General features: G+C 43.8%; 1 protein-coding gene across 3 annotated transcripts in view; it reads right to left on the bottom strand.

The window, feature by feature from the left end:
- Positions 1-27957, bottom strand: part of TP53BP2 (tumor protein p53 binding protein 2) — a 273982-nt gene that overhangs the window by 55075 nt on the left and 190950 nt on the right. For 2 of the 3 annotated variants that reach the window (XM_078649842.1, XM_078649844.1), the window contains exons 8-11: positions 20478-20642; positions 19909-20146; positions 17504-17617; positions 17105-17253 (exon numbers count right to left, since the gene is read on the bottom strand). In XM_078649842.1, the coding sequence (XP_078505968.1) occupies positions 17105-17253; positions 17504-17617; positions 19909-20146; positions 20478-20642 (666 nt within the window). The remainder of the gene's footprint in view (positions 1-17104; positions 17254-17503; positions 17618-19908; positions 20147-20477; positions 20643-27957) is intronic. The other variant, XM_078649843.1, reaches the window with a different exon arrangement.

Genomic DNA, 27957 nt, shown 5'->3' on the forward strand with positions numbered 1-27957 from the left:
ATTTACCCCCCCCCCCTTTTTTTTAGCTACTAGATTCTATTTTTCGACTGACCGTCCATGGAGGCCTGCTAACCAGACCTCAGTGCTGGTGCTCCTTCCCTAAAACAAGGTAAAGTCTTATTGTGCTAAAATTGGCAAAAGACTTTAGCACCCATGTAAGCCCCTAGTAAATGGTACTCTAGGTCCCTTGGTCATGGGTATTAAAGAGGGTCCTTAAGGGCTGCAGCATAGATTATACCACGAGGTGAGGTAACTTTACCTTGCCCTGCTGGATACGGACGCCACCGAACACGAATCACGTATTTATTGCAATTTACAACCCTGGGCGAAACACGTTGGTTGTGCATTTATAAAAACCCAGCATTTGCATAATAAAGACACATCAAGGCTACAAACAACAACATGGACTCATTTTTTCGAAACCCAGACCCTGTAATCGATTGTGCTTACATGTTGCCTCATACCCCTGAGGTGGGTACGACTTTTTGGAAGTGGCCATCTTTGTGTTTGCACACTTAGGAACTCTGGGACAGGATTATGCCTTCTTCCCACAGGATGTGGTCATATAGGGGGATCACTGAAATAATATCGAGGGACAGAATATCGACCAACAAAAATATCGTTGACAAAATATCGAGAGACAAAATATCGAGTTTCTATCTACAAACAGGTAAGTACAAAAATATCGAGTTAAAAATATCGTTTACAAAAATATAGTTGTAAAAAATATAGACTTTAATAAAAACAATGTTTAATTACATTAATATAAAAAATTAATTACTAAAATATACTTAATACTTAAAATAACTTTTAATAATTAAATAATTAATGAAAGTAAAAAAATAATATTTTTTTAATCATATTTCTTAAAACATATATATATAGTAACAAAATTTAATTAAATAATAGACAATATTATTAACGTACAAATACAAAAGAGTAAAAATTACTATTCCCACTCCAGTGGGTGCAACAGTAGGGAAAGCGTTGGATAGCGTAGGGGTTAAAATTACTATTCCCACTCCAAGGAGTGCAACAGTGGATATATGACGTTACAACGCAACTTTTACAACGCACTACCATTACAACGTAAGTATTGGTAAGTATATAATAATTTTTATAATTTAAAATATTTAAAATTAATTTAATATAATTTAATTTAATTTCATTAAATTAAATTAATGTAAATTTAATTTTACTTTATTTTTACACTGTACCCCTGTACCCCAAAAACCCAAAACTGACCCTGAACCCTAAAAAAAACCCTGAACCCAAAAACCTCAAACTGACCCTGACCCCTAAAAATACCCCTTTACCCAAAAACCTCAAACTGACCCTGAACCCTAAAAATACCCCTTAACCCAAAAACTAAAAACTGACCCTGAACCCTAAAAATACCCCTTTACCCAAAAACTAAAAACTGACCCTGACCCCTAAAAATACCCCTTTACCCAAAAACTAAAAACTGACCCTGAACCCTAAAAATACCCCTTTACCCAAAAACTAAAAACTGACCCTGAACCCTAAAAATACCCCTTTACCCAAAAACCGACCCTGAACCCTAAAAATACCCCTTTAATTTAACATAATTAGCAATTAATCAATTAAATTAAATTAATTACCAATTACATTTTAAATAATTAACAAATATTATTTGATTACCAATTAATTAAATATTACTACCAATTAATACATTTACATATTTAATTAATTATAATTAAATTACTTCCCACCCTATTCCCCTATAAACCCACAACCCGCTACAGGAAATAAATTATTTTAATTTACATAATTAGCAATTAATCAATTAAATTAAATTAATTACCAATTAAATTTTAAATAACAAATATTTACCAATTAATTAATTATTACTACCAATTAATACATTTACATATTTAATTAATTATAATTAAATTACTTCCCACCCGCTACAGAATAAAATTACACAATAATTTAAAAAAAATCATTAATTAAAAATAATTATAACATAAAATGACACTTTTCACACATATTATAACAAAAACACTATAAATAATTAAATATTATTTAAAAAACGATATTTTTTACTATCTAGATTATATACTTGGATATTTTCACTTTCTATATTATTTACAGTCGATATTACTTCACTTACCTTAAAAACGATATTTTGACTGTCGATATTCTGTCCTGACGATATTTTGTCCAAACGATATTTAAAACTCGATATTCTGTCCAAACGATATTTTGGAGTCGATATTATGTCTGTGCACCATATAGGGGGAGTAGTGACCCAGGGTTAAGTAGCCCATTGATTACTACCCCTCACTCCTCTGAACGCCCCCAAATTAAATATTTAAGGGACCCCTTGATACCAGATCTTCAGATTTTGGTTGGACACAAAAGAAGGAGTGAAACATGAAGGCCGCTGAACCGAGAAGTACGACTGACTTAGGGCCTATCTGCTGCACCCAACCCTCCTGAAGCAACTGATTTGTCTTGCCACTGTGCAGACCTCAAGAAACCCGGAAGTCTGCCAGTGCTTTGCATATTGGAAAATAATTTCCCTTATAGTAGAGGAGTTACTCCCCTGCGGCTGCAGGCACCAAAGAAGCAAGATCCGGTACACAGCCTGCCGCCTACGGAGTCTAACGATGCAGCAACTGCACAGGAAGAAGTAGATGTTCTCCCACGGGTCAGATTCATCCTCCCTCTAAGTGTGGGGACATCAGGAATGACCGGAGCCGCACAATGCCAATCCCGGGGTACTGGACCTCTTGCAGCAGCTAAGGCTGGTTGTGCCCAGAACAGACACCAACGCTGAGGAAGACCGACCTGCACGTCGAGGGACTTCAGGGACAGTGGGACCCATTTCGTTAGTGGCCCAGCTGTCCTGTTTGCCCCTCTTGCCGAAAACAAAGACAAAGAAGTGAGTCGGCAACCGCTCCCACCCAACACCTCAAAGCATCTATGCACCTGCGTGCCAGAGTCCAAGGGAGGTGACAGAGCCAAAGGGATCCCCAAGACCCACAAGTGCCAGGCCCACCCTTGGATTGGCCACAAAACTGGACTTCCAGTCTTTGCCTGCAGCCTCTTTCTGCTGGCCCCCTCATCCGCGAAAGACTCCTGTACCAGAACCGGACTCCAAAAAACACTACTGCACCAGTGCCCCACAGCCCAAGGAGAAGTGGACCAATGGTGTCACTGTGTGCCAGGGGACCTCATGGGTTGAGCCCGCATGTGGGTTCCCCCAAACTGGTACCCCAGTCCCTGCTTGCAACTGGACCCTTCTCCCATTTAAGTGAATGAAATGCCAGATGCCGTGACACATCTAAGCACCCGGACCCCCCCAGAGATTCCCGAGGTGACCTGTTGGTGTGGCTTTGGACCTTACCCCATCCTCAATTCCAGAAGAACAGCCCCTTAATACAGCCCCTTAATACATGGACAAGTGACCGAATGCAATACATGTTTTTCCTCCACAGGATAACATTGCTGGTCCAGAAAATGCAAAGTGTCCATTTCTGAAAACTATAAAAAATCATAACTTGAAAAGTACTTACCCGATTCCGATGATCTTGGTATCTAAATTCATATAAAAGTATGTTACATTTTTATAAATTGGTGTCGGATTTCTTCATTGAGTGTATATCTAATTTACTGCCTTTGTGTCTGTAAGAAATGATTAGAACAACCCGATAACATGCCTCACTGCTTGCCCACTACCTCAAAAGAGAGCATCTGGGGTGTCATTTGTGCCTCTGTAATTCCTCTGGGGTTTGCTTGGACTCACAATGTACCTATTTTTGTTCCACTATATAAAGAGCCAGCTTCGTACATTGTGACACATGCCTGCATTAAAAAGGATAATGTTACTTACCAGTATGCATCTGTTCTAGGCATGTAGAGCTGCAGATTACTACACTTTGCATTAGATCGCCACCTGGTGTTGGGCTCGGATGATTGCAGGTTGTTGTCGTCTTGGAAGAAGTCTTTTGTAGTCCTGAGATAGGTGACTCCTCCCGTGGACGATCGTGCACATCGGCTCAATCCTTAGATTGTTTTTCGCCATGATGGTAAATGATGGAGTTAGTAGAAATAAAGAAAAAGATGTCCATGTGTGTGCATCTAAGCAAGATAAAAACTGGAACAGATCCTGGTCCCGGGGAGGAGGGAGGGCGTGTGGTAATCTGCAGCTCTACATGCCAAGAACAGATGCATACTGGTAAGTAGCATTTTCCGTTCGAGGCATATGAGCTGCAGATACTACACTTTGCATTGATTGTGCAGCAGTGTCTCCCCTAGTGGTGGTCACCTGTATCTGTTGCAGTAGTTTGAAAGAGAGTTTTAAGGACAGTTTGGCCTACTGCAGCTTGCTGCTTGGCTTGCACATCAACACAGTAGAGTTTAGTGAAGTTATGTGTCGTAGACCATGTTGCTGCCTTGCATATATCTTCTAGGGGGATGTTCCCTAAGTAAGCCATAGAGGCTCCTAGTTTGCGTGTGGAGTGCGCTCTAGGAGGAACTGTTAATGTAAGTTTTGCTTTTTGATAGCATATTTGTATACATTTTAGAAATCCACCTTGCAATTCCACCCTTAGAGATGGGGTTACCTTTATGAGGTGGAGAGAAAGATACAAACAATTGTTTTGTTTTTCGAAAAGATTTAGTCCTATCTATATAGTAGAGAAGAACTCTTTTAACATCTAGTGTGTGTAGAGCTCTTTCTGCTACAGAGTCAGGGTTTTGGAAAAACACAGGGAACTCTACAGATTGGTTTAGATGAAAAGGAGTAATGACTTTTGGAAGGAATTTAGGATTGGTTCTTAGAACCACTTTGTTACAATGTAGTTGTAAAAATGGTTCTTGTACTGTGAAAGCTTGTATCTTACTTACTCTTCTAAGAGAGGTAATAGCAATAAGGAAACATGTTTTCCATGTGAGGAATTGCAGTTCACATTTGTGCAAAGGTTCAAAAGGTGGTCCCATGAGTCTTGTAAGAACAACATTTAGGTTCCACACTGGAGAAGGTGGTAACCTGGGGGGAATGATTCTTTTTAATCCTTCCATAAATGCTTTAATAGCAGGTACTATAAAAAGAGACCGATGTTGTCCGTTTTGTAAATATGCTGCAATTGCTGCAAGGTGCAGGCGTATGGATAAATATGCCAAGTTACATCTTTGTAAATGTAAACTGTAGCAAATTATATTCTGGATGGAAGCATCCAGGGGATCAATTTGGTTATTGTTGCAATAAATGGCAAATCTCTTCCATTTAGCAGCATAACAAGCTCTACTAGTAGGTCTCCTGGCCTCTTTAATGATGTTCATACAGTCTGGAGGGTAGGTTAAGATAACCGAACTCTAAGACTTCAGGAGCCATATCGCCAGATTCAGTTGATTTGGGTGTGGATGTCTGATGTCTCCATGGTTCTGCGTTAGCAGGGATGGTGTCAGGCGTAACTTTTGATGTGGAACTAGAGAGATTTCTAGCAGTGGGGTGAACCACGGTTGGCGTGCCCATGTGGGAGCTACGAGGATTAATTTGAGAGACTGTTGTCTGAGCTTGCGTACTACTAGTGGTATTAGTGGTAGTGGCGGAAAAGCGTGCGCAAATCTGCCTGACCAGTTCATCCATATCGCATTGCCCTTGGACAGCGGGTGTGGAAACCTGGCGGCGAAGGTTGGGCATTTGCGTTTTCGTGTGTGGTGAACAGATCGATGTCTGGATGCCCCCACTTGTGAAAGCATGGTTGAAGAACTTGCAAATGTAGTTCTCATTCGTGAATTTGTTGTGTTTGCCGACTCAACAGATCTGCAATCTGATTGTGAACTCCTGGAAGGTGCTCTGCTAACAGATATATGTTTTGTGGAATGGCCCATCTCCAAATGTTCTGTACGAGCTGGGACAGTTGTAGAGAGTGTCTCCCCCCCTGTTTTTGTATTTAATACATAGCTGTCATGTTGTCTGTCCGGATTAAGACAGCTTTGCTTTGTCTTGTAATGTTTGGAGTGCTAAGAATATTGCTAGCAGCTCTAGATGGTTGATATGGAACAGTCTTTGTTGAGTGGTCCATTGCCCTTGAGTTGTATGATGTAAGAGATGGGCTCCCCATCCTGTGAGCGATGCGTCTGCTGTGAGTACCATTTGTGGAACAGGTTTGAGGATACGGCCGCCCCTTTTTCAAGTTTTTGGTGTTCCACCACTGCAGAGAGCGATGTGTGCGGCTGTCTACCAACACCAGGTCTGTTAGTTGCCCTTGAGCCTGGTTCCACTGTTGATGCTAGACATTCCTGTGACAGGCGCATCTGCAGTCTTGCATATATTACTATGAAGATGCAAGATGTCATCATGCCTATTAGTCTCATGAACACTCTGGCTTGCAGAGATTTTGATGTTGGAAGACTATGACTAAGGCTTGAATGCTCTGTATCCTTGCTGGACTGGGATACGCTAGAGCTGTAGACTTGTTTATTGTAGCCCCTAGATACTGATGAATATGAGAGGGTTGCAGGTGCGACTTGGTGTAGTTTTGTGAACCCTAAGTCGTGCAATGTTTGAATTGTCTGATGTGTGTGTTGAACACACTCATTGAATGACTTCGCTTTTATGAGCCAATCGTCTAGATAAGGGAAGACATGTATTTGCTGTCTCCTGAGATGTGCTGCTATTACTGCTAGGCAATTTGTGAATACTCTTGGTGCTGTTGTAACTCCGGAAGGAAAGACTTTGAATTGATAATGTTGTCCTTCCAGTACAAACCTTAGATACTTCCTGTGAGCAGGATGCATAGGAATGTGAAAATAGGCGTCCTTTAGATCTAGTGTTGTAAGGAAATCGCCTTGTTGCAGCAGTGGGAGCACCTGTTGTAAAGTGATCATATGAAAATTATCTGATTGTATGTAATGATTGAGGGGCCTGAGGCCTGAGGTCGAGAATTGGTCTTAGTGTCCCGTCCTTCTTGGGTATTAGAAAATACAGCGAGTAAACCCCTGTTCCTTGGTGTTGTAAAGGAACTATTTCTATTGCGTCCTTTTGAAGAAGTGACAGGACTTCTTGTTTGAGCAGAGTAAGGTGTTCTGCAGACATTGCACGCTGCCTGGGTGGTATGTGTGGAAGGGTTGCTGTAAGTTCCAGGCAGTAGCCATGCTGGATAATTTCTTACCCACCTGTCTGTTGTGATGGAATTCCAGACAGGTAGGAACTGTGTTAATCTGCCCCCCACAGGAGTGGAATGCTGTTGAGCAGAGGAAAGTCAGTTTTGTGGTGGAAGAGGTTCGATTATTGTTACCCCGACCTCTTCATTTGTTGTGGTTTCCTCTATATCCTCCTCTAAAATATCCCTTGTTAGAGGTTGTTTGTGTGTTAGATTTGAAGGATGTTGTATTGTCTGCTCCAGTCTGTTTGGAGCCTCCTCTGTAGAAGGTGCGACAAAAAGAACTTTTAGCTTGTGTGGACTGTAAAGCTCCCATAGATTTGGCAGTATCTGTATCCGTCTTCATCTTTTCAAGTGCTGTGTCTACCTCTGGTCCAAACAATTGTTTTTGATTAAATGGTTGATTTAAAATGGTAGTTTGCACTTCCTGTTAAAATCCTGAAATGCGTAGCCACGCATGTCTTCTAAGTAGGACACTAGTGTTCACAGCTCTAGATGCAGTGTCTGCCACATCAAGTGCACACTTGATTGAGGCATTGGAAATTAGCTTGCCTTCTTGTATAAGGTCGCTTGCCTACGCCTTATATTGGTCAGGTAGATGTTCTCGTAGTTTTTCTAACTGATCATAGTGAGCCCTATCATATCTTGAAAGGAGGGCTTGTGTGTTAGCTATACGCCATATGTTGGTAGCTTGCGCAGCTATTCTTTTGCCTGAAGCATCTATTACCTTAGATTCTTTGTCAGGTGGGGGTGCCTCCCCGATCGTTTGTGAATTTGCCCTTTTTCTAGCATTTGATACAAATAGTGAATCTAATGGTAGTTGTCCTTTAATGTAGGCTGGGTCCGCAGGTGCAGGCCCATATTTTTTCTCAATTCTAGGGTTTAGGATCCTAGTACGTACAGGGTCTTTAAATATCTCTGGAGCGTGTTTGATGATCCCTTTAATCATAGGAAGAATTTGAACAGACCTTTGCGATTGTTCAAATGTGTCTAATAGAAAATCTTCCTCTGCCTCATCAGAATGCATAGTGACCCCATGGTAAATGGCAGCTCTGTTCAGTAGGTGTCCAAAACTAATGTTATCTTCTGGGGGAGAAGGTTTTGAAGGGTATGACTGTGGGTCAGGAATACCTGGTACATCCTGTAGTGGGTACTCCCAGTCTGTATCATCTATAGGGTATGGGAAAGGCTCATCTGGGTCTATCCCTCTCCCTAAACTATACTCATCATTATTTTGAGGTGAGTGTGAAGACAGAGGAGAGTGTGGAGGAGAAATCTGTGGTGAATTGTTAAGAGGAGCAGGGGATGAAGGAGAAGGATGTATAGGAGAAGAAGGGCGCATAGGAGATGTGGCAGAGTCCTTCTTGGCAGGTACTGCAGGTGTAGGTGTTGTATCTGCCTTCCTCTTCTTGTGTGATATAGTGGTTCCAGCACCTGTTTTTGGGTCAATGTAGATCTTCTTTTGCAGAGGATCAGGTTGGAAAATTTCTTCTCCTTGTGGAACCTTTGTCGGCGCCGATTTTTTCGGGTTCAGGACGAGGTTGCTGCTGGTCTTCAGCCTTAGGAGGTGTTACAGTGTCCTTTGGCGTAGTTTTCGGCACCGAAGGTGTTGTTTTCGGTGTCGTAGGCTGTTTTGAGGGCTTAAGCGTATCAGAATCAGGCCTCGTCGGTTTTGGTACCGAAGACGATGGCTTCGGAGTGGATGCAGGTCTCGTCGGCTTCGAGGCGTCGGACGCTGGCTTCGTACCTTTGTCTTTAGAAGTCGACTGTTTCGGAGCCGAGACTTCTTTCGGTTTCAGTGCCGATGGAGCTGGTAGGATCGGCACGTGCGGCTTGCTCAGTAAGGAGCTGCCGGAAGGCTTACTTATTTTCTTCGGAGTCGGGCTCTATGGCGGGGCTTCCATAGTGGTTTTTCAGTAGCGACTGGGCCCAGGAGGCGGAGTGTTGACCTTTGCCTTCGGTTTGGGTGCTGTGTGTGGTGCAGGGGCAGTAGTACTCACGCGCAGACCCCATGGTATGGAGTCGTCTGAGTCGTCTGCCTCTGATACGACGATTTCGAGATCACCGGAATCTTCTTCGGGAACGAGCGGAACCTCCTGGAAGATATCCGCCGGTTCCGGAGCTGATCTCTGCATGTCGTGTCGACGGGCCCTCCGATCTCGGATGGTTTTCTTGGATCAAAAGGACGTGCAGGCTGTACAGGTGGATTCGTCGTTTACTGGCGATAAGCACAGGTTACAGACCTCTTGGTGGCCACTGCGTGGAGACTTTGCTCCACACGGGGCATTTTTTGAATGGCGTCCTTTCCATGAGGTGTAGGCCTCACGGCGTGGATAGGCCCAACGGCCCGCGTCGACGACCGGAATCGAGCTGATTGAGTCGAAACGATGTTAGTCGATATCGAAGTTAGTTAGGTGAAGTTTATAATATGTTTTTGCGCTTCGAAGTACTTGAAAAGTAGCTCTCGAGCCGGAGCGGAAAAAGTTCACCCGAACCCAGTGGCGGAAAAAAAACAATCTAAGGATGGAGCCGATGCCCATGCGCACTATCGTCCAAGGGAGGAGTCACCTATCTTGTGACTACAAAAGACTTCTTCCAAGACGACAACAACATGCAATCATCCGAGCCCAACACCAGGTGGCGATCTAATGCAAAGTGTAGTATCTGCAGCTCATATGCCTCGAACAATATATTTTTTTTAAACTTAACTGCACCAGCATGCCAAGGCCACACCTAGTTGCACAATGCTTGTTTGAAGCTGTATTCATGTACAGGTTAAAACTAATTTTCCTGCTGCTAGGCTTCCTACCCTGCAAAGGCTCAAATCCCACAAGTCCCACATTCTACCCACAATGGTTGACTGGTAGGAACTTTTACTTTACCTCTTTCAATATTTCTCTCAGTTGGTCTCTATCAATACATTTTCATAAACATTAACTATTCCTGAGAACCAGTTCAAAATAAGTACTCCTAAATGCAGAAAGTGACATGTTCAGCTTTGGCTATCCCTGGAATGAGTTCCAATGTAGGGTTTGAGGAGAGTGTTCTCATATATAAGGGCGCTGTGATGGGTGTGTTGCAATGAAATGAAATACCCTATTTAATAAAGCGCACAGCTCTTCAACTAGAGTGTCCTGGCGCATAGATAGCGGATGGAGAGGAGTGGGGGAGCCAATTATTGATTAAAATGCTTCCCTCACTCATCCCATTCCCCACCCAAGATAGTTTTCTTCTTGACTTTTGCATCTTTTTTTTAGGAGCGTTTTTTGAACGATTATGCTAGACTTTTTAGCTATTCTGTCTCATGGTAGTGTTTTAGGTCTCGTCTGAGCCAGCGCTTGCGCTGCTCTGGCGAGCCATTTAGTGAGCGTGCTTTAAAAAGCCGACCACAGCTTTTTGTGTGGCCTAGAGCATGCGGTCACACGCACAGGCGCCATCTGGCTTTCCTCAGTCATGGCTCATTAAGCGCATCACTCTTTCACGGCCGCACTTGCTTTCCGCATGCCCCTGCTTGGTATTTCTTTCGAATTAGCAACGTTTTTCTCAGGATTTGCAAAGCAATCTTTCAATGCCTCGCCTCATGCTTTCACTCTTTAGGTCAAGGGACGCTCCGTGACACAGCTGTCTCTTTTCCAAGACTTTGATGATTTTTCCATCTCTACTTGGAAAACTGACCAAATTTGGCTGAATAAATTGTCTTTTCAGATTGACGTGCATTTTATCGCGGGAGATTATTTCTCCAAATAGACACAAGAGGGCCCTATTGTTCTTTAAGTTATTGAGTCATTGTAAATTAGTAGCAAGAGTGTTGGGAGCGCCTAGTTTTCAGCCTGACATCCTGAGTTCATTCATAAACATGGCGTGACAAATCCAATAGGCTTTCACAATCTGGTGAGATTTTTATTTTTTTGTAGGAGTATGCCTGCAAAAATAAAAAGCATTGGCATAGCCATAGCTATAGCCAATTCAGCATGGCTGGCTGCAATCATGTGCGCACGCACACAGTCCTGGCGTTATTCCGCAGCGCTGAATGTTGCCTCTAGCTTGTTTTCTGTTCCTTCTTCACCGCCGTCTCTCTTCATGCGTATCCTCCCTCGTTGGGCAGCTGGTTCAAGTCAGACTTTTTTTTTTCTTGTTGAGATAGGAGGGCTTGTGTCTCAACCACCGCTTTTGTTGAGGTGAAGGCTTGTATCCTACTCAGTCCCTGTGACGTTGTCGCAGTTGCACTGGGTTTCAGGGTCACCGCTGTGCGAAGCTATTTGTGTTTCCCTTTAAATATATATCTGCACAGTTTGATACTGCTTTTGTGTTGTTGCCTTCCCCCCTTCCCGTCTGGGCCTCATCGTTACCTCCCTCTATCGGTATCACTGCCCTTTGCCCTCCTGCTCTGTTTTGAGCTCTTGATGTGTCTGAGCCGCTCCCCACACCCTCCGCCTGTTTCCCTTTCCAGTCAGTCACTCTGCATGTCCCAGGCCTACAGCCTCTCCCACCCCCTCTCATCATCCAGGCCATAGACTAGTGTTCCACAGGTCTATGAGCAAGTCTCAATCAGTGCAGGCTTTTACTTTGCATTCTGGAATATATGTACTTTTTTGGGGTGGATTGCAAGTTTCTGACATGAAAACCTTGCTGTGACAGAACACACAAGAGCTTTTTTGTTGTTTAATATTTGGTTTTCGCCTTTGGTACAGTCCAGCCCGCTGACAGATCATTCAAATACAAGTGTTTTATGTCTGTGCTGAACAGCTAATTAAAGTGGGGATGATTAACCTGACTGGCAGTGTTGCTCTGTCTCCCCTCTCTCATTCTCTCCCTGGCGGGCTTTACTCCTTCCGTCTGCACAAGATGCAAAAGTGGTGCAGATAAGCCTGATAATGCTTCAATACATGGCGGGACAGCACCCAGGATAATGTGCTACATAACTAACCACTTATAAGGTCCAAAGGTGAGACCTATTGGCTATGCCAATGCTTGTTATGTCTTGTTGCTTAACACCTGTAAAGCTCTTCATCTTCAATAAAGCTATCACATTACCAGGTGATTTCTTTCTGCTTTGTGTCTTTTTCCTCTTAACTGGGACCCTCGAGTAGACTCTTCACCCCTTTCATGTGTATGTGGTATTGTGGCTAGGGGAGGATCGACCTTTTTGCAAGCAATTACTATGGAAACAAACAAGAGCTTCACCTTGTCTTCTCCTTGACAGTAACAGAGTAAGCTCAACACATTTGGTCCCACGAGATGGGAGGCAGTGGGTTGAATGTGGAAATGAGATGCTAACATCTTCATGCATAAACCCAGGTGGGCAGCAAGGTGGAGGCTGCATGCTCAAGCCACATGGTATGAGTAGGTTAAAGCAGCATTCAGGTCCAATGGGTGGGAAGGGAAGGCAGCAGTATCTAGCTTCTATTTGTGGGAGGGGCTGGTGGTTAGGTATGTGCACAGTTTAAGGCAGTGTGGTAAGTCATAATAATTTAGATGATGGAAACGTACTAAAGACCCACACATGCTGGAACAGAGGCAAAATACTTCAGCCACAGCGGGTAGGACATTGGATGCACTGTTTGTGAGTTGCATGGGTGGGAACACTGATCTCCTAGGAGTAATATCTGCAATAACATAGTGTTTTTGTCTCTACACCAGAACACTACTGCTGCAAAAGACATATGTATCATAATACCATATCCATTGGCAATTAAAGTTTGCCATTTTGAAATGGCAAGAAACGCCATTAACCCTTTCTTTTTCAGGTCTGTCTGCTGCCCTGTTACTAACAAGCCTACCAGTGTCCGAGCCCATGAGAAAGGAAACTTTCATACAGAGTATAACTGGCGGTACAAAAAAATTTCCCTTCATTAACAATGATGGAGTGCCTCAAGAAAATTGTGAGCTTGGCTGCATCTTATTACAAGCATAACACCATCCAAGACAGAGTAGCTAGTTTAACTACATCTGAGGTGGATCTTCAGCAGTGGGATAGAAAACTATCTGAAAGTATTCCCCATCTGCAGAAACTGCTTAATGTAAATCTCTTCTCTTAATGTATTCTAGTCTGTCGGAAGCTGGACTTCATTACAGATCTCCTTCCACTTTTTGCCCCCATTTGAGATACTAGATGCTGTTTTTTCAACTCTGACAGTGCACAGGAGCCTTCTAATCAGGCTCCAGTGCCAGTGTTCCTTCCCCTAAAATTGACATGTTCAATTGTAGCCCAACTGACAAGGACTTTAGCACAGATGTAAGTCCCTAGTAAATGGCACCTATAGTACCCAGGGCATGGGTACTAACGAGGGTCCCTATGGGCTGCAGCATGTCTTATGCCACTCGAAGGGACCCACACAAAAATGACATGCAGGCTGCGTGAAATGGCACAAGCCCTTCTGAAAACACAGCATTGCACGCTCCCTGTGTGCAATGCCCATATAATGCATTTACTATATGTAAGTAACCCCTCCAGCAGGCCTTAAGAGCCCTTAGGCTAGGTATATTACATGCGAGGACCTATCAGCATGAGCAGATATGCCCCTGTGATGTCTAGTTCTATTACCAGAGATTGTATGTGGGTAGGGAAGCCATTTTAAGTATATATATTCTGGGCACTAGTGTTACCAAGCTACATAATGGCTTCACTGAAAATAATGGTGTTTGTTATCAAAACACCTCGTCTTGAGAAATCCATACTGATGCCAGAATCGAATTTGTCCAGACATTCACCCAGAGGGCACCTTAGAGGTGATCCCGGACTCTTACTAGTTTTTTAGTCTGCTGGCTGACTGGTATCATCCAGCTTGCCACCAGAGATGAGTTTCTGACCCCTAAATGTGAGAGCTGTTCTCTCGGAGGTCAGAAACAATGACAACTTCAGCATAATGACTAGTAAATCTGCAAACCAAGGCAAGAGGTTTCAAAGCCTCTGCTGCCCTTCATATGTGACCCCAGCTTCCCCCAGACCTGAGAGATGCCACGCCCTGCCATGAGGCCCATTTGGCAAAAGGACAGGAGGGAAATTAGCTCTGCAGTAGGCATGTTGCACCACCAGGTTAGTCACACCCCTAAGGTGAGCTACCCGAGGAGCTCCACGAAAGAAGGGATCCACCATCCTGCTTTTGGTGAAATTATTAACTCTGGGACAGGGTCATGCACACTCCCCACAGGAAATGGTCATATAGGGGGTGTAGCGACCCCAAGGGGAGAGGAGTTGGCCTAACAGCTAGGGCGCTCGACCTCGGACCTGGAGGAACTGGGTTCGAGTCTCGGTAACGACGCCAAACATCCTGTGATTCTGGGCAAATCACTTAATCTCCCCGTGCCTAAAATGAATGTGTGTCTGTCCTCATGTAACGTAACTGGTGCTATGTAAAGCGCTCTGATACCTGATTCGGTTCTGGTCTAGTTTGCGCTATATAAAACTTTGCAAAAAAAAAAAAAACGGTAAGTAGCCCATTGACTATTACCGTTCACTTCCCTTAACAACTCTAAATTGAGTATTTAGGTGGCACCCTGACACCAGGATTTCAAGATTAGACTACTGGGTACTGAGGAAGGATGAAGAAGGACCAACAGAACGAGAACAGAGGACCTGCACCAAAGATTGGAGCCAAACCCTGCCAGGCAGCTTGCCCCAACAATCGCAGGGACCGACTAAATCCAAAAGCCGTAAAACCTCCGCAAACCACTGGAGGACTGTCCAGCACCTCAGCAACCAGCAAAGATATCCCTTGAAGTGGAGAAGCCACTTCCCTGCACTCTGCAGGCACAGACAAGCATTTGCCCAGTACACCGTGTTGTTGGCAATCGGACACACCGAAGGAGCAGCAGGACAGGAAGAGGTCTTCGTGCTCCAGAAGGTCAGAGCCGCCTCCCTGCCAAGTTTGGGGCTGCAGGCCCTCTAGGAGCCAGCCAGCACCAATACCCAGGGTATCAAAGCAGTTGCAACAGCCAAGGCTTGTTAAGTGTCCAGGGCAGGCATCAACCCTCCACACCAGATATACCGACAAGGGACGTCGGCATCACCGAGGCTAGCACAGAGTGGCCCTGCTGCCCCCATCACCAGGTCGACCACAAGAAGTGAGAGCCTCCAATGCAAGAGACCCACCGGACAAAACACCTCTGCACCTGTGCCCCCCAGCTAGAGTCTGAGCAGACCGACGGTGCTGCCTTGCTCCAGAGACTATCAAGAGACACTCAAGAGCAGAGTCCCCTAGTGGGTTCTGCCGGACTGGTTCCCAGACCCTCCTTGCAGCCTTTTTTTACAGGAACTTTTCCCCATTGACTAAAGTGTGTAGCTTTCGAAGCTACCACCTCTTAAAGCACCTGAACACCCCAGGGCAGGCTAATTTGAACTGTTGCTGCTTTTTTGGACCTTGATCCCTACTTGCCTTAAGTCCAAAAAAACAGTCCTGTAAGTCGTTTTTATGTGTAGCTAGTTTAGCTATGCGGTGAATGCTTCTCCCATAGGATAAAATTACCACGTTCAAGGCTCATTCATCAAATCTGACAGCTGTGATTTTCTACTGTTTTTACTATGAAATTTGATAACGTCTGAAGTACTTACCGGATTGCTTGGTGTAAAAAATGATATAAACAGTTATGTGATTTTTCTAAATTGGTCTAGAGTTTCTTCTTGAATGTGTGCCTCATTTATTGACTCTCCGATAAGCCTAAACTGCTTGCCCCACTACCATCAAAGAAAGCATTTGGGATTATTACTTGAAGTCCTGTAAGACAATTTGAGTCGTTTAGACTTTACACATACTTTACCTCATTTTAGTACACTACATAAAAGGCAGCTGCCTACATAACAAAGCTCCGACACCTGCCTGAAATCCTACACTAATCCCCTTGAAACAAAATTTAATGTAATAGCTTTATCCTGTGCGCACTTAGAACACAAATACAAAACAAATACCAAAGGCCTTTCATATTCAGAGGTTATCTCAAGACAGCGGCAAAGCACGGTTTTATAGAATTTTCAACTAAAAAAATAACAATTGCCTAAAGAGCAAATGAAGATGCAAGTGATGTGGCCACTCCAATTATTACGTCTTTCGCAACACTGGGTTAACAGTAACAAAACACCAGTTTTACATGTGTCACAAATCTAAACTACAACCCATTACCAGAACTTCTATAACCCATCTAGTTAAGCCAGCAGATGACTACTCTGGATCACCAGCAGAACACCCATACTGCAATTGGCTCATTCAAATTGTACATGCAAGGCATTTAATCCAGGTAGCAGCCAGCTGATCTAGCTAAATTCCGCCCACACCAATCATACACTATATAACTGGCTGACATGTCAATGATTAAAGCAAACACAAGGAGATGATGGACAGAGACACGGCTATATGCAAATCAGTCTTGACCCTCTGCCTCATGGGAACAGTCCAGCCCGAACTGCCAAGCCATGTCTTACCTGGACCAGAAACCAGCATCATGAGACCGGTTTCGGGCTAACAGCATACAGCACTAATACAAACTCAAAAGCAAGATCAAGTGATGTGTTGCAATGGAATCCTCAAAAACAAAGTTAAAATGCACCAGGACTCCATGAGAACTGTGAAGTAAGGTGCAGAACAGATGGATACTCTTTGAATGTGCAAAACTCAGATGTCTCCACAGTGGAAACATTTGAACAGGATTACAAAATAAACAACAGCAGTGGGATTATCATATTAGTCTCTGTTTAATCCCCAAACTTTAAACTAAAGAACACTTTCCTCAAATTCAGTGGTTGCACACATTCCTTTACAGATCACAAACTCTTATCAGAGCACGCCAAGTAAACTGGCCCACTGAAGAGTCTCCTCTGTTCATATCCCTCTGTGACATTTAAAAAACGTAAGTATAATCATGAAATCCTTTTTGCTATCAGGCTCATGTAGGAACTAATCAAATTTCTTAATACCTAAAGCTTTGATGGAATGCCTTTTAGATTCAAAGATAACCAATGTTCAGTATGACAGTACCTGAGCATCTCGAAGGAGATCTTCGCTGCTTTGGTTTTTACGCAGCATACCAAACACTGGAAGTCCAGTGGTTGGATCCACAGAATCGAACATCGAATATGGGCGCATTTTTTTGTCTCTCTCTCTCAGAGGGACATCGCCGTCACCAGCTTAAAATGAAGATATAAATGAACAAAATGTGGGTAAATATCTGAAATCTATATAAAAGCATGGAATGCACATATAACAAGTAACTGACTAACAAAAGATCTTAACTTCAGTTACTCAACTTCAATTTGTCACAGTTTGTTACTTCGAGTACCACCAGTGATCAAATAAAAAATGTTGTCATAGCACCCACTTGTGCAGTTGAATATTTACTCATTTTAGATGCACTTCTTGAACATAAAGAACACTCACCATGCCCTGTGCCATTTTCAGTTCCTTTTGCTGATCCTGTGTTAAGGTTATCGCCATTTGAATTGCTCCAATCAGGGACAGCCGGAGGGGGTGTAACGCCTTGGGTTGATGAGCCTAGTAAAGAAACAGACAATCAGATCAGATTATCGCAATTAAATTATCCTCCGCCCTTCTTCCCAAAGCCCAGTCAATGACCCTTCCCCTTCATGTCTGTTGCTGGATACCACCTCCCCTCACAGCAACTCCTGTAAACACTGACCTGTAGTTACAATAGCCTATATAATTCTGTATACACGCATATGTAAAGCTAATTATTCTAAACTAGCAAAGCTATACGAGTGAAGAGGAGGGAATTTCTGTCAAACATTTCAAATATTTATTTTTCATCAAGGTGAGGTTAAGATCCCTTAACTATAAATTCAGTCCGCTACCACGGGTCTCTCAATCTAAAAATCACTTTAGCCTGTGGTGCTCTCAGTTTATCTACCATAACCTTTAGAGCAGACACTAAGTACTATCCCCTGGGAAACGTAAAGGCAAAGGCACCACCAAATTGCAAATGAGCTAAATGAAGACTGGCTCTGCAATTGGTTGTTTGCCAGCAGTTAATGTATCTTTTCATATTAAACTGGTAGACTTGGGAACATTAGGGAAAACATCAGTTAGTGAGCAGAGTAACTATCACATCTACAGGACGCTATTGTTACATAACAGATTTTATATAGCTCATGGAGACCAATTTTTGGCTCTTACATGCAGAGATATACATTTGCAGAACTGCTGGAATAAGTAAGGATAAAGTGGTTTAATTCAGGGTCAGACATGACAATGATGAATATAAGTGCATAATTGATCCACAGTAAAATAAGTGGGCGTGCGATGCAACAGAATATTTAAACAGAAAAGGACTTAATCAGGGAAACATTTTATTACAATTATTTTGACCCATTTTTTTAAACCCTTACTGCTGAGTTAATAATACTCGTATAATGAAAGCTTTTTTTAAAAAAACAACAAAAAAAGTCCCTGTAAAGAGTGAAAGATGAAGCTTGTGTACCATTAAGGCGACATGAAGAAAATCAAGAAAAGGATTTTGTCTATGCAGACGAATAGCTAAGAAAAAAAGTACATGAGAAGCTTTTTAGATATAAGTGATAAGTGGGATTGGGTAGATCTAAAAAAAGAAATGCCCTGTGTGTGGATTTTTTATAGTCTTAGTGATTGCCAATAATTCAGCAGAAAGCTCAAACATTTATGACACGTGGAAGTCTACAAGCGTAAATTAAGCAACATTTCTCAAGACAGGCCCTCCGAATAATGAATGATGTAGAAGTGGGGAAACATACGCAGGTCTGAAAGGGAAGGAGATGGCACTACTTACCAATACTCCTGTACCCAAACACCAGAGTACTGGTGTCATAAAGGAAGTAGAGCCTCCCTTTCTGTGCTACACTCTTATGGCTGAAGGAAAGATATGTGATGATAGAGGGCGGGATTGACCCCTTCAACATATTTGTAGACATGCTAAGGCTCAGCTGCTACTAAGAACGTAGTCTGATACTCCATGGTAAGCCAGTCTGTAATGCTGCTTACAAGTGCAACTGGATCCTTATCTGTAGTTCTGTGAAGTATTAATCTGTGCACTCACTTCTAAAGAAGACCTATGATAAGCAATCCACTGCATAGGTGGACTGAATCAGAGAGAAGAGTAAGCCTTAAATGAACCTGCTGGTCTTAAGACATTCTACTCTCATGAAAAGTAAAAATGTGTCAAGACCGATGGCACATATGATACAGTCAGTCAGACATAATGAAAGTCTGAGATACAAAAGACCAGCATCAAGAAGAAAGAAAAAAACTGCTGCTTGGAGTTGAGTTGAATAGAACAGTCATTGTAAAACAACGCATTCTTAATTGGTCACTTTTATTCAGCCTCACGATTACTGAATGTAGCAAATTAACAGCGGTACAGTTGGAAAATAAACTTAAAATGTAAAATATGGCAAGAGCAAATATTAATATTCGAGCTGTTTTTCAGCATAGAGCTACAAAGAAGATCTTTTAAAGTACAACTGACAAGGCACAAGTGGAAAGTAATAGTGCTCACCTCAATGCAGTGTCAATGTACAGTTTCTCTGCTCAATCAGTTAATACAATACCCAAAGATCATCTTAAGACACATTTCCAGCTAATACAAACAAATAAAGCTACATATTAGAGGAAATACATTATATTTTAATTAAAATGTTTAAAATATTTAAAGCTATAAATGGAGATGCAAAAAGGTATCTGGCCAAACTTAGAAAGAAAACCAGGTTTAGCCAAAAATGTAAGAAAATAAACACCATGGCTACTTGCATAAAGACCCCTTGGCTATTTGCATAAAGGAACGTGACTAATCTCACCATTCGACAGCTTCGTCTGCGATCCTGTGCCAGCTCTCATGTTGGGAAGAGTCTGTGTTTTAAGAGGTCCGTCTGGAATCGGCAATGTTGTGATCGCTTCTGGGCAGGCCGGTTTCACCAGGAGATCAGGTCTGGAAGGGAGACGTGGCATGGTGGCAGACTGGATGTAGGGGCCAACTTGAGCCACACGATTAGTAGATGATACTACCTGCTGGGGTAGATTCCCATCAGAAGAGATCTAAGTGAAGAAATGTTTCCATTACGACACACACAGCATTTCGACACGATACAACACAACACATCCCAGATTCAGAGGGCCACACAAAATGGATAAAATTGCTGGGTTTTGACTATTTGCAGTGGTGGTTTGCACATCGTCTCATACAATTAAAATAAAGAACACTTACAAAAAAACACTAACAAAGCTGAGGCTTGGAAAAGGTTCACAGGTAAAGCTCAATTTACGTTCTCAGGAAGGCACCATCACCCCCCTCAAACTCTCCGAAAACCTGTCTGAAGAGTATCCGAAAAGAGAGCGATGCCTATGATGGCAGGCACCCGACACTTACTGGTACATTCTCCTTCTGCTGTAGTGCTGCCTTTTTCTTCCAGAGCCGTTCCCGCAGCTCATTCACACGCTTATCCATGGATGCCACCTCAGAGTTTCTCTTGTTCAAACTCTCCCTCTGTTGCTGCAACTTGGCATTCTGCTCCTGGTTCAGTTTGTTCCTCAGCTGAATGGTGAAAGGAAAGGAAAAAAAACAAATACACAGTTACCAACTCTCCCCGAAGACAGACAATAACTGCATCCAGAGTCGAGAGTTAGGGCATTTTGAAAACGCGTACCAAGCGATGCCATGAATACTAATCATACAATGAGTGCTGTGTGTGGACACAACAAGGTTCCTAGATCTGTGTGGGTACAATTGCACATTTCTAAAGTATTTTCATTTGAGCAGTTGTAGAAAAGTTTTCTGTGTACGACATACCGTTCTAGCTATTTACAGGTCTTTGCTTATTCAAGTAGCACAGTTTTTATTTTCCTATCAGTAAAGTCTAGCCTCACTTAAAACCATACATTGCTTTCCCTCCTGTCCACTGATATTCACTTTATTTTTTACCTCTTTTTAAAGATTTTTAAACAGCTCTACTCCTTCTCCAAAAAGAGACAGCAAGTTGTGCAATTACAGAAAGAGATGAGATGAAACAAATTCAAGTAACTACTCCATAAAGGTGTGTGAAAGGATAATGGAAAATAATGGTAAAATTAAAATAGCTCAGAAGAGTGCAGGGTACAAGAATGCCTCTGGTATGAAATCCACACATTTGAAAGACCACTCAAGATGGCTTTTGTAGAAACACATTTTGGCCACACATAATGGGAAACATGTTTTCCAGTTTACATTGTTGAATGAGCAACTGACTTCAAGATAGCCCCCTGGCAAGAGAACCTTCAGCGAGGCGTAGGTCAGTTTGCTGTCAAGCAGGTGAGTTAGGTATCTGATGATTGTAGTGTATTGCATCCTGCTTTTGAACAGGCCAGACATTTGGCACCATCTCACGTACTTCTCCCATTTGGCTGAGTATCATTTTCTTCTAGCTGGCCTTTTTGCCTCCCTCAGGAGTTCTATTACTCTCGCAGGAAGGTCAAAATACCTGAATTCTATGCCCTCAAGACATGCTGCTAAACTCAGGATGTTGGGCTCTGGGCGGACAACTTTCCTCTCCTTAGTAGAGAGCAGGCCGTGTGACACTTACAGTCTCTGCATGTTGTTCTGTGCCATCTCAAGGAGTTCAGAAAACCACATTTGTCTTGTAAAGTTCAAAGCAGAATGGAATGGTGCACCCAAAAGGAAAAGTCAACAAATCTTCAAATCTGTTTATAGAAAAATGTCTTCCTTTATTTGATTCCACTTTAAAATATAAAGTCCAGCAACAAAAGCATCCAGCCAATGCGTTTCGTTCAAAATCAATTAAACTTCGTCAGGGCTTACATGTCTTGTTCATCATAGATTTTCTTAATCCATTAACTAATAGCAATGGTTTCCATATATTGTTTGCATCCCATTAGTCAGTCAATTTCAAAGTCCTACCCCAAATCTGTCTGGCTCTTGAAATAAATCACAATGGAAGAGGGGGTACTAGTATCCCCCATCTGATACCTTAATCAGTACCGCAACACTCAGTCAGCGTCCCACCATCATTTTTAAAGCCGGACTCTCACAGCGAGGAGTGTCTCATTAGTATTGTTCCCCTCACCAGCAGCCTGCTTGCTGTGACTGTGGCATCCAGTGCTGTTTTAAGCACATGTTGGCTATAGTCTTCTACAAGTGACTTTGCTCTCTTTTGGTACTGTTCTGGCAGTTTAAGCAATTCTTCCACTTCCCGATATTTGTAGGTGTACCTATTGAGCAGGGCATTGGAGTAAGAGATTCTGCGTTGTGCCTCCGCTCTTCTTGAAACTTTCACCCCACCTTCTCAATCCTTTTGCTCTTCTTTTCAGGAAGTGGCTCTGATGATGCAAGTACAGTGGCTCTTTTCCTTGCTGTGGCCACAATTATCCCGTCCGCTGTAGTGTTGCCTCGTATGTAAGCAGGGTCCCTTGCAGAATGTTTGTTTTTCTGTTACACTTTCTGTATTACTGGTTTGCAGGTCGACAGGTCGTCAGAGTGGAGCGCTGGGTCGTCAGAGTGGAGCGCCGTAGAGTGGAGTTTCCTGGAGCGTCGTAAAGTGGAGTTTCCTGGAGTGACGTAGAGTGGTGTGGAGGAGTACTGTATAGTGTAGTGATGTGGAATGGTGTATACTGTAGTGATGTGGCAAAGCACAGCATGGAGAGTCATAACATGAAGGGGGTGGGGCGGGGCATGGCAGGGGCGTAGAGTGGAGGGGTGTAGAGTGGATTAAAGTATTTTAGAGGAGAGCGGGCGCAGAGGTGTGCGACGGGGCGCAGAGGGGAGCGGCAGGGCGCAGAGGGGAGCGGCAGGGCGCAGAGGGGAGCGGCAGGGCGCAGAGGGGAGCGGCAGGGCGCAGAGGGGAGCGGCAGGGCGCAGAGGGGAGCGGCAGGGCGCAGAGGGGAGCGGCAGGGCGCAGAGGGGAGCGGCAGGGCGCAGAGGGGAGCGGCAGAGCAGAGAAGAGGGGAGCGGCAGAGCAGAGAAGCGCAGAGCGTAGGAGCGGAGAAGCGCAGAGCGGAGAAGCGCAGAGCGGAGAAGCGCAGAGCGGAGAAGCGCAGAGCGGAGAAGCGCAGAGCGGAGAAGCGCAGAGCGGAGAAGCGCAGAGCGGAGAAGCGCAGAGCGGAGAAGCGCAGAGCGGAGAAGCGCAGAGCGGAGAAGCGCAGAGCGGGGTCTCCTGTCAGCAGACCAGAGTCTTCCGTCAGCATTTCAAGACTAGTCATTTTCTTGGGGTACCTGCAGGATGCAGGGAAGCAGCTCAGCTGCTCCACGGGAGCCCTTGAGTCTTTGTTGAAGGTAGACAGCCCTCCCAGACTTTGGAAACGTCTTTGGTGCAGGGTCAACTGCGGACAGAGCGGCAGGTTGTTGCTCGGTTAGTTGCTCTTCTGCTTTTGCAGCTCGTCGCTGTATTTCTTTGTTGATCGTCAGGGCCGGATTCTCTAGTATCAGGGATTCCCCTAACTACTGAATTTTGAGGCATTATGGCGGAAGCCAATGGGCTACTTACCCCTGGGGTCACTAAGCCCCAATATGACCACTTTCTGAGGGAAGGGACCATAACCCTGTCCCAGAATTCATAAGTGTGCCAACACAAAGATTGCCGCTTCTGAAAAGTCATATCCACATCAGGTTAGACCACCTTAGGGGTACCAGCCCTGGGGGTGGGCACACCTACATGACTAGCTAATTTTTCCACCTGTCCTGGTGCCACAGGGCTCTGGACAAAGGGAGTCAGGCCTCCTCTCCTGTGAGGGAAGCCAGATTTGTATTTCAATGGGGGGAAGCTTCTTTGAAGCTCACCGGCCTAGGAGTGCTGATCAGCAGGTCATCCTGTGGGTGGGGGTGTAAACACCCTTTTCCAGACAGGCTTTGTTCCAGACTTCCTGACAGCAAAAGGCTCCCGCCCTATGAAGTAGGAAACTTGTCTCGGTGGCAGGCTGGCAGAAACTGCTCAGCCAACATACCTGATGCTAGTAGATTTTCAGGGGGCACCTCTAGGTGCATGCATTAATAAATCCAACACTGGAATTTGTGGGATTATTGATACAAGATGTTTGGTACCAAACATCACTATTTTAAGTGAAGCCATCACGTAGCTGGGGAACTTGTTTTCACCAGTGCCCAACACATGGTATAAAATGGCTTCTCTGTTCACTTGCACTGGCAGTAATGGAACTGACCAGCACAGGGGCATATCTGCTCATGCAGCCATGCCCTCACATGTAACAAAGCACCCTGCCTCAGGGCTGTGAGGCCTGCTGCAGTGGTGACTTCGAAATACTACATGCAGTGTGAGAGGGCATGGCACACAGGGATGTGTGGCACGTCAAGCGTTCACTTTTGTCTGCACCAAAACACGCAGCATGTAGTGGCAGTCTTCCAGGTGTTTGGTGAGGGGTCCTTTAGGGTAGCAAATTCCTGCAGCAATCCTTGGTGACCCACTTAGTACCTCAGGCCCTAGGTAACAGGGGTACAACTTATAAAGAACTTACAGAGGGTGCTAAAGGTACTGCCATTTGGGGAAACAATTGCACAGTTTTGGGTAAGAGATCTGGCACTGTGGACCTGGGCAACAGGAAGGAACCCATTGCACTTCCAGTCAAAATCACATCAATTACCAGGCAAAAAGTGAAGGTGACCATATAAACAAGCATTCAAAATGCAATAGGTCTTGCCTTTCATTAAGTTACAGCCATTTGCTTTGCTATACAATAGCATTAGCAAAGCAAATGGCTTTAATTTAATCAAAGGCGATACCTATTGCATTTTCAATGCCTTTCAGCAGGAAATGGTATAGTCCAAAGCTCTGTTTTTATTTCTGTTTTTATTATAAAATCAGGGCCTTCGGTGGTCATACCACTGAAAATACAAGATTTTAGAAAAATATTGTTGTCTACGGGTGCTCGTGGAAGACAATTTCTATGGGCTGGAATCTAGAGAATGCTAAACTGAATCTGGTATTTTACTGACCTCTGCTGGTCGTTTTCTATCAAGATAGGTAAATAGAGTCAGTTGAACAGAAAAAAAAGTCCCTAAGCGGGTGCAGACAAGTCCTAGGGGTGATCTCCGGAGCCCACAAAGTACATACACATATAAGTATATACTAAAGTAAATACAAGTATATACAAAAGGTCTTTAATGCTCGTCCTAATAAATGGTCTCGCAGCTGGCCCACGTTGCTTCTGCCTCTGGTTTTCAGATAATGCCTTTGTGCTTTTTTTCTTCTTCATCAACCCAACTCGGATTAGTAAATTAAAATAAAACGCAGTGTCATTTTGTAAACGCACAAAATGAAGTGGAGCCATGTCACAGACTTGTTTTTATATTTTTCTTCCGCCGTGCTGCACAGCATTGGGGATGTTCTGTGTGAAATGCCGAAATACTATTGGCAAAGACAGTAGGTCCAAAAGGTGAGTCATATTGGCTTTGCCAAAGCTTGTTTTTCAATATAATTTAGGAGCCGACAGGTTATATGGATTAACCCAACATACTAACTAGACATGACCTAAGCAGCCAGAGTCCACAACTCTCAGATTGCATTAGGAATTTAAAATGAAAGGTCATAACTGGAAAATTGTTTACTTGATGACCGGGAGGAGTAGGGGGGGCAGAGGGGGGGGGGGGATTTACCCTGGTAATCTCATAAATATGCATGACTAATTATGCCTAGGGATGTCTTTGCGTTCCCCAGGCTGATATGGAAAAAAAGTTTTGAACGATGTATAGCATTTTCCATTCTGATCCTTATTTGCATGTGCAATTATTTCTTTAGAATAAAGTTTGAATATTCACAGCAAGGTTGCTGGATTTCAGAGCATTATGCTCCTCGCCTTCAATATAGCAACTGTGTCGCATTACTAAGTAACATGAGTTATGTCTTTCAACTATGACATGTTAGTAAACAAACCTGCTCATCAGAACTGAGCTCATTTGCCCTCCTCCATGTAGACTGGCCCAGAAATTAAGTGTGGGAACATTTATTAACTTCTTTACTGTTACTAAAAGTAACTCACAAAATAGAACGGTGCATAAAACAAGACTATGTAATGACGGTCAATACAATAAAATGCAGCAAAAAACTTAACATCGTAAAAATGTAAAAAAGAGCAATATCCTGTGGTTTCAGATTTACACCTGCAATAATGCTGTCAAGTCGAAAGAACTTCTGAACCCCGGGGAAGCTTACCTTGTCAGAGCATTCCATGACTATTCTTTGAACATTCTCTGACTTCAACAAAACCAGAAATCCACTCTAAACATAATGTTAAACATATGGACATAAATGTGCAATATTTTTTAGCAATCGGGCAGGAAATCATGAAAATGTTTCTGAATTACTTGTAACTAGTGAAGAGCAGGTAGAAGATAGAAACAAAAATCTTTTTTATGTCCATCTACAATCACTTGAGTTGACACCTTCTGAATTAACCTAAACTAAAGATTTGTTATAAATTTAGATCGTAGGCCCAGACAAAGGACTGACTATAATCATTCCGGGATAGCAACTGAACTCTGGTGAAATACATTCCTGTCACGTGAGCATTTTTACAAAACCCAGCTTTGGCTTCAAGGCCCATAGATAAGGCAGTGTCAACATTGAACCCTATGTTTATCACCTATGGAACTGGGCAATTGCAGAGGCCCCAAGATCATCTTGTCCTCCAAGTGCCACCATCTCAATCTGTTGCGAGTTCAATATCATTCAGTTTTTCTCGCTTGAATTTTGCACGTGTATCATACAAGCTGTAAAATGTCAGGTCCCGGTACCAACAGTTCCTTCAAAGTTTTGAAGATACTGGGCGTGCTTCTAATGCCCCCAAAAAACTCACTGGTATGTATGCCCCTGATCGCACCAAGTCTCTTCACTCCAATGACAAAAACATCCTCATAACCCACTGACGCCCCATAGACTTCCCTAGACTACCAGTGGTTATGCACATACATCTTAATCTCTCAAAATGTGTCACTTTTCTTCACCAAGTCCCACAGTACCCTAGGTTTTCCTAGGTCCACCCCATCGGGTCGGCTGTAGTGTGCCCCAGACTGTTCCGTACATTGATAAAAAGTTCATGAATAGAATAAACTCTCACTCCAACTGAATGAGCTTGATGTTAGTATGCCCGAAAGGTGCACCCACTCGCCTAACCATAACGCCCTTAATCGTGCGACACAAAATCCGCAGTGGTAAGCCACAGAGGACGTCACCGACACCCATTAAGGTCTGAATGTGTTGCCCCCCACGGATCTCTGCCCCCCTTTGTCTCGCTTTCTAACAATGCCTATCAGGGCTCACCGGAGACACGGCACGACTCACTGGGATGAAAGCCACGCTGAAGCTGAGGTCCCAGAATTGAAGAGCAAATTAGTGCCGCTACTGACGCCTGCTCTCCAGTCCGCCATGGGAAGCGGATTCAGCCCGGAAAACGCCCATTCACATCAGACCAACCAATCACAACCTTACAATTGAGGCCGTTTCCAAAGCCTCTATCGGAACAAGCGTTACAAGCCTCGCTTTCAGGGATCTGTCAAAAGGAAAAGAGAAACTTAACGGAGGCCATAGAAACCCAAGCGTGGGCCCGACATGGGACGGACTGAAGATGTGCTCGCAGGGACTGCCTTTACTGGTAGCGAAATAAAAAGTCCCCCGTGAATCACGCTGCCAGTAAAGCATCCGATTCCCGCGTACACATCTTTTGTCTCGTTTGTCTCCCCCGCGTGCACGCGGGCATCGTATCGACTCCTAAAGGTCTGAATGGCAGAGCAGCGCATGCGCTGCTTTCGCCAGGCCGAGACCTAAAAAGTGCACTCTCCTACAAGAGTGCAGGGGGTAGAGTGCCTCGCAGGGGGTAGAGTGCCTCGCAGGGGGTAGAGTGCCTCGCAG

This window comes from Lissotriton helveticus, chromosome 6, assembly GCF_964261635.1.
Source record: "Lissotriton helveticus chromosome 6, aLisHel1.1, whole genome shotgun sequence".
In the NCBI taxonomy this organism is placed as follows: Eukaryota; Metazoa; Chordata; class Amphibia; order Caudata; family Salamandridae; genus Lissotriton; species Lissotriton helveticus.